Source organism: Empidonax traillii, unplaced genomic scaffold, assembly GCF_003031625.1.
Source record: "Empidonax traillii isolate 1590-97213 ecotype Southwest subspecies unplaced genomic scaffold, ASM303162v1 scaffold298:size702513, whole genome shotgun sequence".
NCBI classification, from domain to species: Eukaryota; Metazoa; Chordata; class Aves; order Passeriformes; family Tyrannidae; genus Empidonax; species Empidonax traillii.
The window spans coordinates 447,165-467,341 of record NW_020955491.1 but is presented as its reverse complement, the minus strand read 5'-3'; the positions used below and the strand labels follow the sequence as shown (position 1 = coordinate 467,341).

Below are 20,177 nucleotides of genomic sequence, written 5' to 3'. Positions count from 1 at the left end.
ATACAGCGCGCAGCTGACGTAGCAGCACACCCCTCCAACACTGATGAGCTGCAGTAAATCAATAGTCCCAGATGCCATAAACAGTTGCACCACTCTGTCTTTCACTTAAGGGCTAAGACTTCAAAGTTTTATTTTGGATTTGCAACAGCTACAACTAATTACAAAAATCAATAACAACCACCACCACCAATGGTCTTGTAAACTGTGCCTGGAAAATACTTCCAAGTTAGTACTTTAGGTTAACATCAGCAGCTTTACACATACGAGGTACAACATAATAAAAGCAAGCAATAACAAAAAAGAGAAGCAAGCACAGAACTTACTGTTAGGCCTGAGCTGGGGAAGAGGCACAAGAAGGAACTGTGAATGCTGCAAGGATATAGGCAATCAGAAGACTTCAGCTTGTAGTGCTGTCAATTTAACATATTCCTTATGCTCTAAATTCATCTTGACAAAACAATCCCTTCCCTTCCCCCATCCATCTGTCTACTTTTGCCATCAACGCTGGGGAACAGCAGCTGACAAAGCAGCAACATCAATTTAAATATATTAATTGGCTAAAATAATAATAATAATAATAATAAAAATAAAATCTATCTGTAGGCAGCACAAGGAAACACTGAAGATAAAACATTATTATAGTTGCTTTGAAAAGCAGGGGGGAAAAGCATCAGTTTCATCCACACAGACTTTGGAATAATGGACAAAAGAACATAAAGCTATGAAGCCACAGTATTTCTAAAGATTACATCCTAATGAGATCCTGATCTTTCCCATGAAACCACACGTACATATTCAGGAACGAAAGAAAAAAAAAGGATGTGATATCCCTTCTCATAGGCAAAGTGCAGAGATGACAGGTTCCTACAGCATTTTCTCATGAATACAGATATCAGTTTTCTTTTATAACGGCCTCATGTACTTTCAAAGGAAAAAGGTGACAATGGTTTCTGTGTTCAAATGTTAAATATACTTTTATTTCACCTGTTTCTAAACAATCACCACGGTGCAATTTTGTGATTAAAAAAAGATTGCAAGTCCATGCCTTTGAATGGTGCAAACTTCACAACACACAGTTACACTTGGGAGCTTGCAGAAGGATGATTGTAGTTGTTTGAGATACTCCAACAATTAGAGGTTTTATACATACTTTCTGAAGCAGTTGTGTGGCACAGTGACCAACTCTTTGTTAAAGTGACCCCTACTTTGTTAAAAAAAAAAAAGTACTGATGATTCAAAGATGCTAATGTAGAAATACAACACACACTTTGTACTGTGCAGCCTAGACTGTTAAAATGCTCTGTTAAGTTTGCCAGTTTAGGGGCACGATTTAGTAACTATGTGGAGGAGTTACGTCAAAAAGGTAGTTTTTTCCCTCACAGTCTCCCAGTTTAAATATCAGGTGAACCAAAAATCACCGCATTTCAAAGAAAGTAAAATGTGATATACCATTCTTAACACAGAGAAACTTTGATGAAAATGTTTTTTATTCTTAGCAGGAAAAATAATCTGCACTCATTCTAATCTAACTGCATTGCATATTTGCTGAGCTTTTTCTTCAAGGAGAGCTTAATTTCCTAGCACCAATGCTGAGCAGTACTGATGTGCAACTTTTTCAGAATAACTTAATATTTGTGCACACTCCTTAGTCATGTTCCATTTGATTCACAACATTCAGAATAAACTATAATTTAACCATCTAATAGTTGTTACCACTAGAATTTATGTTTTTATAACCAGGTGGTTTTGTTTTTTATCCCCATATAAAACCGCAGACTAGTTGGTTAAAAAGTTTAGCACTGCTACTGACAGCTACTTGTGCTTAAGAGGTGAAAAGCACAAGTGAGTCTCAACAATTGGCAGTTCTCAGTGTGTAGAGAGCGGCTTCTACAAAAGCGTGTGTTGATCCAGAGAAGACAGATCTTGGAAAGAACAAGCATTAACTTCAACTTCCCTGCCGCCCACCACCACCTGCTTGTGCTAAGAATGAAATTGCATAATATAATTACTTGTAAAGGCCTTTTCAGCATCCTGATACTCAACTTATTACACTACTGAGTTATTTTTTTCTGTGCATACCTTCCTAGCTACATTGCCTTAAAACTAGAACGCAAAATTATCTGGCACATTCTGCTGTTGCAGAGCTGGCATTCAGAACAGCTCCCCTTCCTTTGTGCAGATTTCCTAATTTTGCCCCATCCCAAATTACTATACACCCATACACATGCGTATATGTGTATATATATACACACAAACTATGATTTGAATATGACTTATTGAATATTACTTATACAAATATAATGTTTTGATTAAGCAAATCAATAGCATTCATGTAAGTGCTGAAACAATTTTACCAAATTCTAGGGTAAGGTATTTTTAAAGTATGGATAAGAGAGAAGAGTCTGTGGATTTAAAAAAAAAAATAAATCTGTTTGAGCAAACTGGGATTATTACAATACATATAGTGTCAGAAACCCTAGCAAAAAATTAATATCAGAGAAAGCTGCCAAGAGAAAATTTGGTGACCAATTCAAATTTTTAATTCTATCCAAGGCAGACACCTCTAAAGATGTACTACTCTGAGTCCCTGTAGTCTAGTAATAACAAGTACTTTCATTTGAAAACCTTCAAGTTGTTTAGATTTCAAGCTAATTATATAAATAAATACAATGTCCATTTAAACTAAAACCAAAGCAGAACAAAATCTTTACCATTATAAGCAGCTGAAATCCTTCTAGTATATAAAATAAATACAAAACACATCTTTCTTTAAAGGGATCAATTTGGGAGTACTAGAAGACATAAAAAGAAGTTAGTAGGACATGAACTGTGTCAGCTTTCCAGAAATCCTATAATCCAGTATTCTCCATGAGAAGCCAGAAAGATGGAAAAATAGGTAAAATTAGAATGATATTGACTCCACAATTAGACTTCTAGGGTGCAAAACCAGGGCTAAATCTTGTTCTTAGTATTAAGGTAAAAAGTTAATGACAACTGCTGATTTTTAAAAAACCCTCACACTCAACAGCTCTGCCTCACTGAAATTTTACTCTCTTACATGCAATTCCTTGTAGTAGGTGAGTTTGCTGTTCTGGTCAGATAAACAGATCATCTGTAACAATACAAAGCAACGGAAAGAGTTCAGCCCTACAGGACTCTTCACACTCACTGCATACAATTATTTTTATGCCTACATTTGAGGGGTTCACTTGAGTCCACCAACCAAATTTTAGCAACACTGCAGTTCCACAAAGAAATGTTCATGTATGTTTCTAAACCATGAAATAAATTTTGAAGTAACACTTTATTACGCAGTTTTGTTTCAAATCACGAGTGGAGAAAACAGTCCCTGAAGCTGACAATTCAAAAGATGACATTTACAATGTGAAATCCTTCTGTTGTGACACAAATAGTATGGAAGAAGCTCCAGGCAAATTATACAGAATCACAAAACAAAAGAAAGACATAAGACCAAATTGAAGACATCTGATGTCACACACCTTACACTTTGCAGCATCTAAACCAAACACTTGGCCTTGCCAAGATGATTCACTGGCTACCTCCAGAGGACAACTCTCTGCTTCTGCACATTTATCAGGGAGTCACCACGTACTGAATGACACAAATCATTAAGCACAAACCATGTGCCCTCAAGCAGATCTCTGGTTCAGGCCTGCTCTAGTCATTCTTCTGTCCAATTCCAGTAGAGTACATCGAGTTTTCTCAGAGTGGATTCCTGCTGTCAGAAAAAGGATTCCTACTGTTCAGTCACTAGGCAGGCTAAATTCTGTGCTATGCTCAAGCAGACTAACCCCACAGCTTGCTTCTGCCTAGGGGAGTGCTATGAACACCAGACCATGGAATAACCAGGTCACCTTTGCTGAAGATGGACAACTAGAAACTGGAATGGAACACGCTTAACTCCTTTAATCCAAGAGCTTCTAAATAGAAAACACTGAGCAAGACTTTAAAACAGGAACCAGAACCCAGGACTTCACCAAAATCATACAGTAATTCCCATTACATTGAAGAAAAAGGCAGCATGGTTTTCCCCCTAGAATACTTTTTTGAGGTGAAAATGCCCATCTCTAAAAGACAACACGGAGAAAAGCCTAACTTAGAGTATTCCAGAGCCTCATGGCTAAGTGACTCTGCTGGAATTGGGTAGCTAAAAGTTCAGATTCTGTGGTGGTTGTAGAGCTCAGATCTCTCTGGTTGTGGGTGAGTGCCTTAACCAACTTCCCGCTGCTGATCACATTTGCATTTGATGAAAAACTTCATATAGCCCAAGTAAACAAACAGCCTTTCTTTATGGAGAGACAGAAAGGCAACTTTTATATACTGTCTCTATACTGTCTCTGTCTCTGATGTCTGGCTTCTGACTTCCCCCTGCAGCTTTATGTTTTGTACAATTAAAGGCATACGGGGAATTCCAAGGTCAAAACAGGAAATGCAATGGATTCAGTTTGCTTGCTAGGATTAGATCCTGATTCAGTGGGTGACCTGGGCTGCATGTGCTTCTACAGCTAAATCTAAGTCACAGCTAAGGTGGAATCAAACATCCTGAACGTGACCCCTTGCACAGTTCTTTCCAGACATACTTTTCTGTCTTTTCTCCGTTCTCTTTTCTATCTTTTCACTAATAACAAGAAAAGCCTGTGAATGGAGGTACAATAGGGGATGCTCTGAAGACAATGGAAATAAAAGTTGATTAAAAAAACTACTAGTTTTGAAAATCCTTAACACTGCAATTGATATGATACATACTTCACCATTTACATTGAGACTTCTGGTTCTGCTAATCACTTAAAGTCCACACAAAAGAATTTTCATTTTAAAAAACTTTGCAGAAACTTCATCCTGAATTAGTTAACCCCAAGAGTATGCATCAAAAAGCACTGATATTCTTAGTCAGACTTAGAAACATAGAAAGGCGCCATGCTTACTACAAACACCTACAGCCTCTTCTGTAGTGAAATGTTCCTACTATCAAAAATCACTAAATACTATCAAACAATTCCCACTGCAAACTTCACATTTTACTATTGAAAGTGATTAGAAAGTGTTTTTCAGGATCTGTATGAGCTAAAGAAAATAAATTAAATAATATCAGGCTAACTAATAAAGACTTTTTAAAATTGTATTCATATCTTTTAAATCGTGAGAGTATTCAAAAGTTAAAATTTGGTCTTTTTGGTGTTTTATGTGACAAAAGCACCTTGATTCTCCACAATAAGCCATTTACAGATCCCTTCAACGTGGAATTATTTTCTCCAAATCTCAAACAAGTTACCACAAGGGGAAGTATGTAAGCTCAAGTATTAAGTACACCTAAGACAAAGATTAGTGTTGATAAAAAGCTTTCAACATTGTTAATAAATACATCCAGAAGAAAGTTATCTGGAAAAGCAGTAAGAAGGGACCAGACACAAAGATAAGCCTATACAATTGCAGCGTTCTCTTCAAATTCAATTTGCTCTGTAACCAAATATGTTTTAATAACATACCCACTGCTTTGGAAGCCAAAATTAACTTGCAGCCAGAAAGAACTATGTTAGGAATCTATGTACCTGTGCCAAACAAGAGGCCAGGGATGAAACAACTAAGACTCAGACGTACAAAAGCTGTCATTCCAAATCAGAAGAAAGGAAAAAAGACACATGCAGAGTTCCTTACCATACATTATGTATGCATCAATATATCCCTCTATTAAGAAGCTGAGACGAGAACATTGCTTAATAGCTGGAAAGTAAATGTGTCCTTTGAGCAGAAACCTTTTCATTGCTTTGCTACTGTCCGGATGCAGGAGATCTGAATTATCTGTTGCTGGACCATGAGGGCTCAGGGACTGAAAATACCTCATGAATCAAGTCTATTCAACTGCAGTTGCAGTTTCATTCCTCTCCCCCATTATCATACAGAAAGATCCATCATAAATGGATTCTATGTAAAAACATGAAGACCAATTTTAAAACAGTTCTTTTACCCATGCGTCTCCCACTGGACTGCTGTTATAGAGCACTACTCACCCACATAGCCAAAAGGTTTCTTGTAATTAGACAAAAGTTATTTCACAACCACTTGACAGCCACTAGCTCTGGCATTCATTTTTCTTTTTACTTTTTTTTTTTTAAATCCCTGGTGTTTTCTTACCTATTCCGAACAAAATTAATTTTTAGCCAAACAAACCAAGCTCTTCTACTGTTTATATTCATTTTCCTGAATACCCTAATAGTTCTTTTTCACAACACCTGGAATCAGCTTCATTTAATCTTTTGTAATGAGCTATCAAATTACAGTTGAAGTCTCAGCAGAATCCTGTAAAATGCTACTAAACGACCCAAGCTATACTAGCAACAACTGCCCCGATGCATTTTATGATCACAGTAACCGTTACAGATACATTATCCTGGAGATAAGTATTATCTTTTGAGTTAAGTATTGAGTTAAATATTGAGATAATACTTATCTTTTGCTTCTTCCTCCTCCTTATCAAGTTTCAAGTGAGGGGATCACATCTATGCATCCCCATTAATCTTATGCACAAGTTTACATTGTATATAACTGCATTTCACCCAATTCAGGGGCACCATTCAAACAACACTCTTTTAGACAATTAATACATGTTCTTGTTGATCTTTTGCCATTTCTGGAATACAAATTTCTTATGCCATTAGAGTTGTCTCTATAATCAATTTTTCTGAAACACCAAGTCTTACTAAAATAACTCATTAGCTGAAAGATACCCGAGTGCATTGGTTACTGAGTGATTAAGAAATGACAAATTTACATCCTCGGGTAGCTATGCATCATGCTTTAGCATTCAATCTTTTCCTATTTCATCCAGTATTTAGAACCTTTTTTTTTTTTTAAAAAAAAGAAGGAAAGTTTTATTTACTCTGCTGAAGCTCTTTTGAGATAGTGATCACAAAACATTCTGTGCTATGCTTTCAAGGAGACAAGGTAACATGCAGGTATCTGGCCTCAAGACTTGACAGCGTACCTCCAATTCTTTACACTTGCATTCTCTAGTCCTTCTATCTACTTCTTACTGGCCTTCATATCTCCTAAAGCTAGATCCTACGCATATATAACCTTACCTAACATTAGGCTTCTGCACTACTTGTCCAAACCCGGCAGCACAACAGTGTCATACAAGATGATCCAGCACCATATTTTTAATTGCTTCTGAAAAGAACTCCAACACCCTTCTGTTTAACTACTGTCACCACATGAGACCAGATTCTTTCCCATCAGAAATAATGGATCCATTTTTCAGTTGAGAGGACAAGGCTCAGTAACTTAGGAAAAAAAGTGACAACACACTGAAATTCAACAAACATAATGCACAGCTGGAAAGCTATTATGGGAAAGTCAGTACTCTGGACAGCATTTTAAAAACCTGATAGAGGATGAACTGGAGAAACAATCTACAGATAAGGCTGTGTGGGCATATGAATAGTCTACTATGTGTTACATCTTTGCTGGAAAGGAATGCAAGGAAACTTTAATGAGTATATAGCCGCAATTAGAAGAAAAGATAGGATATTTCCAAGGTACGTTTTCCTCCTGATGATGCAGTCTTCCTTTGCATAAGAATTAGAAGGGTGTAGTAAGCATAAAAACGTGTCTTTTACAAATATTTAATTGAAAAGGCTACATAGATATAATTTCAGATTTACAACCAGTGTAGAAAAGCACTTGGGCCAGAAGTTAAAAGCGATCAAACTGTCAATAATCAATCTCAAAACCTCATGCTTGCCCTCTGTATCCATCTCTTGTATCCATCTTCAGTACAAATCAGGGAAAGGAGTGGAAGTTAAGACTCATACTAGCCAGTCCTCTGCATCTCTGATCAGTATTTGTTGATACTCACTTTCACTTTTCAGCTCTCTTAGTAGGTAACTTTTAAAACTCATTCATGCTGGAAGAACTTTAACTGGTTCCAGTTGCTCAGACTACCCTTGTAACTTACTATATATTTTCACTTATTTTTGCATTGTATAACCACCAGATGCTATCCAAAACTGCACTGTCACAAAAATGTCACACTCTAATTGGAGACAGTCACTCTGTTTTTGATCCCAATTCAGAAAAAAAAAGTCTCTTTCAGAAAAAACATAGTTTAGCTTCAAAAATTCCCCCAGTGGGCTTTAGGCACCCCAAGGATCTGCCTGTAGGACAGCTTTATTTGTATGTATTATCATTTGAAAAATAAGAGTAAAAATTCAGGTAAGATTTCAGATGAAACTGAATTTAAAAGCTAGGTAAGAGTCAAAAACACCTTTTTTTGGTACATCTAACAAAACAAATCTTTGCCTGAGCACAAAACAAGAAACAAAATACAAAATATGTGGAAAGCATAACAAAAAGAATAAATGCAAACTTAAGTATGTTTCATGTAATTTTCCAAATCTACCTGCTACTTAAGAGCTTTACTGAGATGTCTCTTGGCTGCATAAACCATAAGAACTAACTCTGTCAAGAGAGTGGTGCCTTTCAGAGCACTATCTCTTCAAGTCTAAAGCAGCTGAGGATGCAACAGTAGCATTTCACTTTAATGCCATCTTTCCAGAGACTATATTAAAGGCAAGTTGTGGAAAAAATAGAAAAAAAGAGAAAGGCTGGCAACTCTCTGTAGACACTTCTTTCTCCTTCTATTCATCATCTTCAAGTTTCATTCTGATTAATTCTTCATTCTTAGAAGGCTGAAGTATCACTAACTTACATCTCTTGGACCTAGCAGTTCTTTGCCTGTCTCTTTCCAGGAATTTGATTGTTTCCACCTGCTTTGGCTCTTTGCATTGTTTTTTTGGTTTGTTTTGAGAACTGGCCTGCTAACGCTGTGTTTTAGGAATAAGGCTTTCCCTACTTTGAGACTTTGTCTTAGTCCACGGTCCTCTTGTGGTCTTTGTTCAGCACAATCATTCAACATTAAATGACCTGTCTGTATGTCATAAGATTTTTCCATTATTGTTGAAATACTTCATTAGGAAGAGGCCATCATGGGGAACACTCACTACCCCACTCACAGGAACTTACATCTTATTGAAACTACAAATCCATATTAACTCCTTTTAAGAATTATTAATATAGACTATCAGTTTGACATTTACAGTTCTTACTGCAGCTCTTTCTTTGGCTGCCTTGGAAGGCACATCCATTCTGCCTTTGAATACAACTGTCAAGATCATCCAAGGGAAACACAGTACGCACAGTATTTTGAAAATGGTCCATGTATAGGGCACCAAAGGGAAAGGACAAGTGCAACTGCTGGAGAATGGGCTATGGGGAAAACAAATTGAGAACAGGCAAAGGAGATAAACCACATCCTCACAGAGTAGCTGATTAATCAAAAGGGAAGGAAAATGTAGTCAGCTTCTCCAGTAGCTCCAAACCCATTAACCTGAGACTCATCTACAAGTTATTGGGTGTTGCAAAGTCACTTGAAAAAATCTGAGGCTCTTTCAATGGTGTCCTAGGGCACCTGACCTAGACAACTCTGTTTTCTAGATGGACAACTGGAAAGCTCTTTGAAGTGCAAAAAAGAGCTCCTCTTTGGCCAAAAGAAACAAGAAAGAACAGCACCCTATGTAGCTGTATTTAATATCAGTGAATTTGGCCCTTTTAACTTTGTTTGAAACCTCATGTAATTACATTGTTTCTTAATGGCTTTAAGTGGCTGAACTTACATAGCTTGTAACTGGTCTTTAACTCACATTACACGGGAGCTGTTTATGCTTGTGCACAGCTAGGCTATATGTTTGTAATGGCCTTGTTATCTTCTGTGTCTTCTTTCTTTCCCTCATTTGGGTAATAAACTGCTTTAGATGTAAAACAGATTGCTGCATGTCTGCAAAAGGAAGAAGGGGAAAGGAAGTTTTATTACCATGATTTTAAATAAAGTTGAAGAATGTCATGATCATGTAAGTCATGCAAGCTGACAAAACCTCAGTCATTTCACAGACAGTCAAAAAAAGACAACTATTAATTTACTATTAATAACAAGCCATATCTATCAAGCCATGTGCTGCTGATTCATCCATTAGGAAAAAAAAAAGATAACCAAGAACAGAATTAGAAAATCCCTGGATTCAAAGTTGGAACATATAATTAGATATAATATTCTTGTGAGAAGAGTGTACTTGGACCCCCACACACAACTCAGTAGCCTTGCAGACAATTCAGTAGCCTTGCACGTGTGAAAATTAAGGAAAGGAAGACTAACCTCCTGGTCTCTTTTCACTGCTGCCTTGATCCTCTGGGTATTCAAGAACTTCTGGCATCAGATAAAGCATGAAGGCAGAGCAATGTCAGAACCTGTAAACTGCTGGCATGGCTGTGGCAGCCTGGGCATGTATGAGGAACTTGCTCTGTTTTGAGGAGCTCTGGAAAAACAATGGCCAGGAGAGCAGCTCCACAACCAGGAAGACTGTTTTCCTTCCGAGTTTGTCTGCCACCCTTCACAACTACCAAGTGCTTGACAAGGGTTCACACAATAAGGCAGCCGTGACTACTATTTGAAGCACAAATAGGACAAGAGTAAATCAAATTAATTCAAAGTTATTTCTTATTAACAGTAATTCTGTGATGAAAGTCTGAATCCTTTGACAGCTACAGCTATACATCAAGAATTTAGCAACAAAACATTAATCTCACAGGGTGAACTATAAAGAACTTTCCTGGGGTCTCATCTAAAAATCTGCAGCATTTGCCAACAGGTGACACACCAGCATGTACTCATACTGTACACAGCGGGGAATGAGAATCTAGCAAAAGTCCTTCATGCACAAAGTTCTAGTCTTTCCATTTTTATGACACCCAGTACAAAGTCCACTTAAAACATTAAGTTTGAGTTTCTATAAAATAAAAGCTCCATTTGCTTTTAAATAAACAGATAATGAAATTAAGAAACTTCTTCCTCTATTTAATAAGCAATCTTCACAAATCTTTATTATTTCAATCAACCAGGTTGCATCTAATCAAGACACAGAAAATGCTAGCAGTGTAAGTTATGCTAAATGTTAGGACATTAAGTGACAATACCACGTGAAATGCCTGCATCTCTGATTTTTGCTAACTGCTTGTATTAGGCAAACTTTCTACTTACACTAGAAACCAAGAAGAGATCCTACATGAATTTTCTCATCTCTTCCTCACATAAAGCAAGCAATACTGGGCTATTTTTTCCCCATCAACAGCATAGTCAGGCAACAAATCAAGACTAACTGACTGCAATGCCACAGCACTATCATAATGTTGCCAGATGCAGGCCTGTCAAGCTTAACATGCTTCATACAAAGCTCATCCAACTGATTCCAAACTCGGGCAACAGTAGTACCTGCATCTCAGCAGTTTAAGTTAATACTTCACAGCCTTGTGAGCTAGACATGCCTGACTACAGGAAACCAAGTTTTAGAGTTATTCTTAGCTGCAAATTAGGGTTGTCATTCCCTTCTCACCATGCACCTCCAAGTACCAGTACCCTCCATGTAAAACGAGATATTAGACGCTTGCAGAAATGGATGAGCTCAAAGAGTTCAAATGCTTGAAGACAAAGACATTCACTGTGTGTAAAACTGTGAATCAACACATCCAAATGAGGCATCTTCAGGATGTAGCCTTATTTATTTCAACTTATAACAGTCAGGCTTTAGCTCCAGAATGGAGACACTTCATTTAGGTATCTAAAATTATGAGTTTGCATGCAAGTTAGGACTTAAAACTCCCATTATAGCAAGTGGATATCTACTTGGTACAGACGGTAGAGCCTGGAGAGCTGTTGAGTGCAAACTGATGTCAGCTGAAAAGCACTGACTGTACTACAGCTAGTGACTAAACCTTCACTACTTTCAAATGGGAGTTTAGATCCAAGGCCACATATAGAAACACACATTTAGACACCTAAAATTAGATGCCTTCAGTATGCAGCTCAAGAACTGATATTTCAAACAAATATCTCCAGAACCTTCCTAGAGTCAGGCTGAGTTTGCAGCGTGGAGCTTGTAATACAGTGAAAAAAGGGAATAAAGGAGAAGATTAAAGAAAATACAACGGAAGATTAATTGATCTATATATACAGGAAAATCAAAGAGAAAAAGGAGTGACTGAACACCTTATGATAAATACAGTATGTTATGAACTCATTCACGTCTTCCAATGAAATAAGATAGAAGAAAAGTTAGAAAAATGTCTAATAGAAGAATTCGAAAATAGCCAAGGCAAAAAAAAATGTAGATATGTTTTGTCTATATAAAGAAACTGAACCTATTTAACACATTTTAAATGGAAATCAATAGCAGAAAAACTATGTTTTCCCTAAAACACACTACAATCAACATGGTGAAAGAGATCTGAATTAACACCTTTTGTAAAAGGCAGAAGGGTTAAGTCTTAGACAATATTTGCACTCTGTTTATTAGTCTAAGATATAAAAAGAGCAGGTCCTACTTAAAGTTATTTCAGAATGAGACAGCTCCAAACAACCACGCTTTGTAGCCACTTTCTCTCATCATCTTATTGCAACACAAAAGAGAACTACGTCTCCTCTGCAGTCATACTCCCACACAGCTGACCAATACTAACATTCTTATTATTTTTAGTTTGGCTGTAGATATGAAGAAATACAAACATCTATGAAACAATTTTTAAATTGTGTATATTGAAAGCAATTTCCAAACAGAGGAGCTTTGAGCTACTCCTAGACTCAGCTCTGACTCTCTACAGGGACATTCTCAACCAAGAGTTAAGCAGCTGTAAGTCACTGTAATTGCTCTGACCCCATACTTCCAGTTGACTTGTCTCAGCTTCCCTCAATGCCTCTTATGAAGGCCCTCTGAATACTTCTGATGGAGATCCTAAAATTAATATGTAGAAGAGGATGCTAACCTAAGTATCCATATCCAGTTTCAGTCTCATGTCACATGTTCAGTCTTCTACAGCATTAACACAGAAGGAATGGAGAAGACAACTGAGATTATTTACCATTTAGGTTGGGGTTGTTTTGAGTTTGTTTTTTTTAAATGAACTGATGTATAAAAGTTTATATATGTGTTTTCAGAAGGCTACAGTGGAGAAAAGCTGCAAAGTATCATTGAAGATGAAAAGGAAGGCAAATTAACTTACACATGTCATCATGCAACATTTCAGTTGAAATGAGAAACAGGAAAATGGAAACAAGGACAAAGAATTAGTTTCTTTTTGGGCTACAGAAAGAAAAGAAAGATTACTTAGAGTAGCTTCCCTGGGAGGCTTCAGTAAGCTATTCTTAACAGGAGCAGGAAAACTAAAGACTAGAACTTTGTAATACATATCCAGGTTACTTGTAAGGAGTTCATTATCCAGGCTCTTAAGCTACCTAGAAGACTAGAGGTGCTCAAAGAGAAAACTCCTGTTAACAGTGTTTTATTGCTTTTACTAGCTTGTTCCATTACTAGAGAGCTGTGTATTTAAATAAACAGTCTTTTATTTCTAAATCTAGCCCAGTGCTAAAGTGGATACCAAGTAATTTAACAAACAAGATATGGTATTCCTAGAGGTGATGTCACCCTTAGAGTCAACAAATGGGATCACTACTGCAGTTCCAGGTATCCCTGTACATTCTAAAATCACCACAGAATGACAGCACACATTTCCTCCACTTAGCACAATGATTTAGTATTTGATAATTAGCAGTGGTGGTCTTGTGAGCCCAGCGACCATTAGACCCCCCTTCTGAGGGGTCTGTGGCAAATTGTACAGAATTTAGGATAGTCTTAAATAACCTCCAATATTAATAAATTAGTTTTAGATAAAACTTAACATTAAAGCACCAGATGATATGAGAACAAGATAAATCTAGGGTTCTTTTTTGGTTCAAATGTACTTAAATAGCAGCTTGGATTTCAAGATGTTCAGTTTGGCTGCTCGAACACTATCTGTAAACAATCAAAACCACACAAAACCTGACAGCAGAAAACAGTAGATAATTGATTAAGAGCAGCCCTGCAGAGGACTTGGGGATAATGCTGGATGAAAAACTAGACACAAGCTGACAATGTGTACTTGCAGCCCAGAAATCCAATCATACCCTGGGCTGCATCAAATAGCAGCATGGCCAGCAGGTTGAGGGAGGTGATTCTGCCCCTCTGCTCTGCTCTTCTGAGACCTTCCCCCGAGTACTGAGTTCCTCAGCACAAGACAGACACGGATTGTTGGAGCGGGTCCACAGGAGTGCCACAAAAATGACTGGAACACTGGAGCACCTCTGCTATGAAGACAGGTTGAGAGAGTTGTTGTTGTTCAGTCTGGAGAAGAGAAGGTACTGGGGATACCTTAATGCAGCCTTTGAATATGTAAAGGGGGTTTATGAGGCACTGGTACAGGTTGTCCAGAGAAGCTATGGATGCCCCATCCCTGACAATGTCCGAGGTCGGACTGGAGGGGGCTCTGAGAAACTTGGTCTAGTGAAAGGTTCCCCTGCCCCTGTCAGGGAGGTTGGAACTAGATGACCTTTGAAGGTCCTTTCCAACCCAAACCATCCTGTGATTGTCTTACAGCTTTATTCACATAATATTCTGGATAATGGGCAGGTTTGGTGTTGCAAAGCTGAAGTTAATCTTAGAATCAATTAAAGTTTGTGTTTCACTACTGCAGTCTCAAAATTGATGCATCTTTTTTTCCTCTTAACTTCCTTGAAAACACTTTTCAGAAGTATTGCATTTCTTATTTCAAGAGAAAAAATTAGGTTAAGCTTGCTTAACTTTTATCCCAGAGACTAACCTTAATACTGATACTTCATTTAATTTCAAAGCATGGAGTATTTATGACTCATTCTAATTTACATAAGTCTTCTTATTCTATTATGAAAATGGCAATTTTCCTTTGCAGAGACATACAGAACATGGTCTCTCTTATTATGTCAAGTAACATTTAATAGCCTTTAGCTGTAACTTGGGACTGTTATAAAATGTGCTCAAGATGAGTCATCTTCATTCATTTATTCTGCAATAGGAAGGATTCATGAATGAGTGATCTGCAGTAATTCACTTCTACAAAGAGAGCCCATTCATACATTTCAAACCTGGTTCTCTGAATCACTGTAATGTAGCTGATTATTTCATTTTAACAGAAGAAAATTTTGGCTTAAGGAAGGTTTCCACAGAAGTCTGTGTATTTCTAGAATGTGACAAAATTTTCATAAATTTAAAAGAGCTCTATTGAAAATAAACATTTTGGTCTAACACATGGATACAGAGATATCTTCCTATCTAGCTAGAAGGAAAATCACAGTGCTTTTGTAAAGTTAGAGACTGACAAATGGTTTAAATTGAAGTTGCATCAAGGGGGAGCAGAAGTCATGACTATCAGACAAATCACTATTCAGGCAAAGAAAATCTTTTATAAAATCAGAAAAAATGGCCATAGGCACACAGAAGTGCTCATTCAAGGCTGTATTTAGGTCAAAATACACACAACAGAAGAACAACTATGATCCAATAGTGTTAACTACAGAAATATAAAGTAATCACCCTTCTTATTCTACAGAAATTAAGAATAAAATACACACATTATTTTAAGTCATCAAAACTCCACCAAAATAAAGTAATAGGATTCACTAAGGATAAAAGGTGCCTTAACCATCACTGCTCTTTTGCCATCCTCAGAGATTTCAAACCAGGAAATATTCTCAAGTGCATTTTCACCCAATCTTAACTCCCATGGAAGTGGCCAACATTAAGAAGCCATTTCTTTACTCGCTTAATGTAGTTCCAAAACAGTCAAGGCTTTACAGATCATCTAAGAGGTATACCAGCAAACAGATGGTAAGTCAACACAAAAACCTGTGTGTAAATGCAGCATTTTCTTCAGAAGGGTGGCTCACAGAAAATGCACTGTTTGCTTCTCCATTAATTAGTGCTTTACGTTTTCACTACTTCATTGATTCAAGGACAGCTCTAAACAATCACTTTAGTCACACCTCTCTTTCTCCTTAAGAGACACTGACTCATTATTTTCAGGTTGAGAAGTTCTACCCTATGTACAGTATTGCCAAAGTAAGGATAGTTCTCTTTACAAATAGAACATCTGACAAGAGCAGCACAAAGATTGATGGAGCATCTCAATGTTTCCAGCAGACAACTATATGATGTAAGATAATACAATTAACATTATGGTTAGATTTATTAACAATTCACATTGACTTCAGCAGACAGCACAATCTCAAGGTGAACTGACCAGCAACAAAGCACAAGAGAGATCCAGAGTTATCCAAGGAAGCGAGACTTACCAAATCATCCAAGCTAATGTATCTGGCTATCTGCGTTTCTATCGGGAATCCAGAAGCAGCTCGCTACTTTTCAACTTCCACTCTTTCATTTTAGCACTACACTTACATAATTTCAATTCTATATATAGTACATTCATGAAAAAGCTGCATATGCGCTTTCACAGAGATTTCTATGTTAATAAATTCAGAAAAGGGTATAAAGATGGGTAAATATTTACAGGAAAAACTAGATTTGAAAAGTATTAAGAAGCATTATAATGACTAAATTAACTTCCCACTGATTGCATCTCCACTACATTTCAGTCACCTTGGCCTTCTTCATGCCTTTTCTAAAATAAGCATCTCTGTACATTTATCCAGACCATTCTCATTATATATTTCTGCATCTTTAACTTTGATTTCATCTAATAACTGAGTGCATACAATGAAGAAACAAACAAGCAACTGATATGAGCTTGCTTTCTTTAGAGACAACGCAATAGACTCCTGCAGTTTTAACTCATTTTGCAGACTCGTCATTCACTTTGTAGACAAGTCAAGGGCTATTTTTGAGAAGCTGTAGCAGAAAACAAGGGACCACCAATACCAAATTACTCTCTATAGCTTTCACCATCTGAAATTGTTCACTTTATACAAATCTCTACACAGAAAACAGGACAGTAGACACTCCTCATTACTTGCAATACTTATAATGAAAAAAGCTACAGCACCAAGTACTAAGGAAATTCCTTCTTTAAGCCAGAGAGACCCAACAGAACAAAAGGTGGAAAGATCCTTTGGCATAGCACTCAAAACACAGAAATGTCTCAAGAGTGGCAAGAATAGACGAGAAAAGCAATACTCACAAGATCACGTGCAACACAGATTCTGTACCAAGATTAGTGAATGTACAGACATGAAAAAAACTTTATGCCCCCTATTTAACTACCAAGTATAAACCACAATTTTATCTCCAGGAAGGGGGAAGGACAAGGAGAATGTCTGTATAACAGGAGGTTTGCAAAAGCTCTGGAACTGATCTGGGATGTAGGTTTCTAGATTGCCAGCAGCACTTTTCAGGAAAGTTGTAAATACAGTACCTCAGCTCACAGTTAGTGAGTCCCAGGAACAACTGTCTAATAACTGCTCATGCTCACTTTCATATTTAAAGCATGAAGAAATCCACAGCTGAATCAAATCACAATGGTGAGCTGCCTCCTCGGAAAGCAAGCAGGACCAGGCAAGGATAGAAGCTGTACCATGAAAGGTTAGAGTGTATCTATAAAGATATGATCTCAATATTTTTGCAGTTCATTAAACACTTCCTGCTTTGAAGATGATCATGCAAGGAAAGCACCAATTAATTCCCCACTACTAAGCCCATTTGATAAATCAAAAATCAGAAGCAAACATGCAATACATGCCACTCTCCTCGGTATTTTGTTCAACAGAAACAAAATACATTTTATCTGTTCTTTAACTTGAATTGTAAGACAAAATTCACTATGTTCTCCTCAGGTACTGCCAAGTAATTATTACATACCATGTTTCAAATAAGCCCTATAGAACCAGGAGCTGCAACACTGATCCATTTGTGGCTCAAAGGATGAAACAATACCATGCAATCAGCACCAAGTTTTGAAATACGGTGTTAACAGACACGTAAACTATAAGAACTGTCAATATAAACCTAATTAAGATCCAAGACCTCCTTTTAATAGGTTATTTTGTAGCCAAAGGACCTGCCTGTGACACTGGAAACCAGACCTTCTGATTCCTCTCAGATTGGAGTGAAGAGGGAAAGGAGATGAAAATACTTGCTTCAAATTCCCCTAACAGTCTCTGTTGAAGCTGGGCCAACATTCAGAAAAAAGAGAAAGCAGGGTTCACTGGCCCAGAAGATAGAGACCAAAAATTTGACCCCATAGCTGAATCTGTGGATACTCTCCTATAACACAGTAAAATGAAGTATTCTAAACAGCAATAGCTGACTGCTCATTTCTTGTGGCACCTCTTCTAAAGATGCCTAATGAGTAGCTACTGACATTCAGAATAGAAAACAATATCCAAACTGACCATTGCATAATGGGGTACTACACTTAAATGAAACATTTGTATTTTGAAGCTGCACTTGCTAGAACTCAGAAATAATGCAATGTGGCCCATACAGATGAGAAACTAGTAGTGGGAAACAATGTCTACATGACAGCTTAAAAAAAAAAAATCCTCCTCAAACCATATTAACTGTAGTTTTTGATTTGAGGTCTGTGCAATAAATGAGGTTAGTCAAAATTTGCTATAACAGCATTTCCCTGTTTGCTTTGCAAGCTGAAAATGGTCCCACCCTTGCCCTCCCCAAGAAATTTAATTTCATCTAATGTAAGGAAAAGTATTTGTTTATGGTAGGGAAATCTAAATCCAACAATGCTTAGCATATAGTCTTTTAGGTCTTTAAACAGCTCTTGTACTTAAAATAAGTTTTGTCAGTCTTTTATTTTCAACACCACAAATTGCCATTTATTAATCCTGATTCAGACTCAGGAAATATTAAAATAAATTTATCAGCTTTACCTGTAATGCACTGATACTGTCCATCTTCTCTTCTTATTGTAAATGTTTCCCCTGGATTAACTTGCACAAGAATAACCTTAAAAATAAAAGAGTGTTTACAACCATTACACAGGAATATGTTACAGAAGTCTGGTACGTGTAAAAAAAAAAAAGAAAAAAAATGTTTTTTTTCCAGTAAAACTTTTTTTTTTCCCAGTTAGGAAATATATTATTTTTCACTTCACACTGCTTGCTGCCTTCATCCCACAGAGAAAGAGATAAGAGCAAGAACAAGCACAGATATTTTTAAACAAACATTTTTCAAAGAAGGAGAGTATAACAAGTAAAACAGTACCTAAACAAATTTTATTTTCTCAACTGCTTAGTATAATTAAAAAGCTATTTGTATAGCTTAAATTATTTCAACAAATTGCATTAACTTCAACATTAATCAAACCACTACATAAACTTCCAGAAAGAGGCCTAGAATTCCCAGTGTTTGAATTTTCATCAGCCACCCAACAGTTTTCAACATACGGGAAATTCTGCGTCATTTCCTTCTTTACACGACCCAAGCATGTTTGTACATTCATTAACGGTAAAACATTATTAAAAGTCATGACAAAGCAAGTGCACCAGATGCCCAGCATGAAACAATACGTACAATTTTATTTGTGGAAAGCTGGCTATCCTAATTTTGTAAACCCAAGCAATGCAGAAATGATAGCAAAGCACACTTATCAGACAAAATAAACAGAGGAAGTCTGACATACCAAAGAAGAAGCCCGTTACCATTTTAAATTTCTGTTTTCTTATTTGAATCCTGCCCTTCTGTGAGAAAAAAGCTTGTAAACACGAAACACCTAGCTAAAATTATGAACAAAGGGGGGGGGGGAAGCGGAAGAGCAGGTGCATTTCATAATTTCTGGTCACATCTTTCTTCAGCCTTGCTCGCACATGTCTAAATGGAGCCTACATCCTCCTCCTGGTACGAATCAGAGGCAGAGAAATCCTTATAAACACAACTCTTGAGCATTATGGACAAAAATTTACTCTGTTGAACTGCTAAAAGAAAATAAAATTGTTCATGTCTACAAAAACCAACCAACCAACCAAACAAACAAAACTAAAACAAACCGGGAAACTTGAGTGTTACTCATTTTAGGATACCAGAGAGAAATACAAGGGAGAAAAGAGAAGGCAGAAATCACATGAATTCCTCCCCTTCTGGTAGAGCAATTTCACAAATTAATGAAAAGACGGCATGTTCTACTCCAACATAGCTGCAATAGCTTTGATGAGATATGATAGACATTCACATTTTCAAGCTTGGACCGCGTGACTCAACACTGATTTAGCTCGGGTTTGAGCATGCACTTCA

The 20,177-nt window shown here is 37.0% G+C and overlaps 1 protein-coding gene across 7 annotated transcripts in view; it reads right to left on the bottom strand.

Moving 5' to 3' along the window:
- Positions 1 to 20,177, bottom strand: part of FNDC3A (fibronectin type III domain containing 3A) — a 116,952-nt gene that overhangs the window by 57,046 nt on the left and 39,729 nt on the right. For 4 of the 7 annotated variants that reach the window (XM_027890818.1, XM_027890820.1, XM_027890819.1 and 1 more), the window contains one exon: positions 18,818 to 18,893. The exons of 1 other annotated variant lie outside the window; for it this stretch is intronic. In XM_027890818.1, coding sequence (XP_027746619.1) covers positions 18,818 to 18,893 — 76 coding nt within the window. Of the gene's footprint in view, positions 1 to 323; positions 370 to 18,817; positions 18,894 to 20,177 lie in introns of all 7 variants that reach the window. 2 more of the 7 variants (XM_027890821.1, XM_027890822.1) reach the window with 1 other exon arrangement.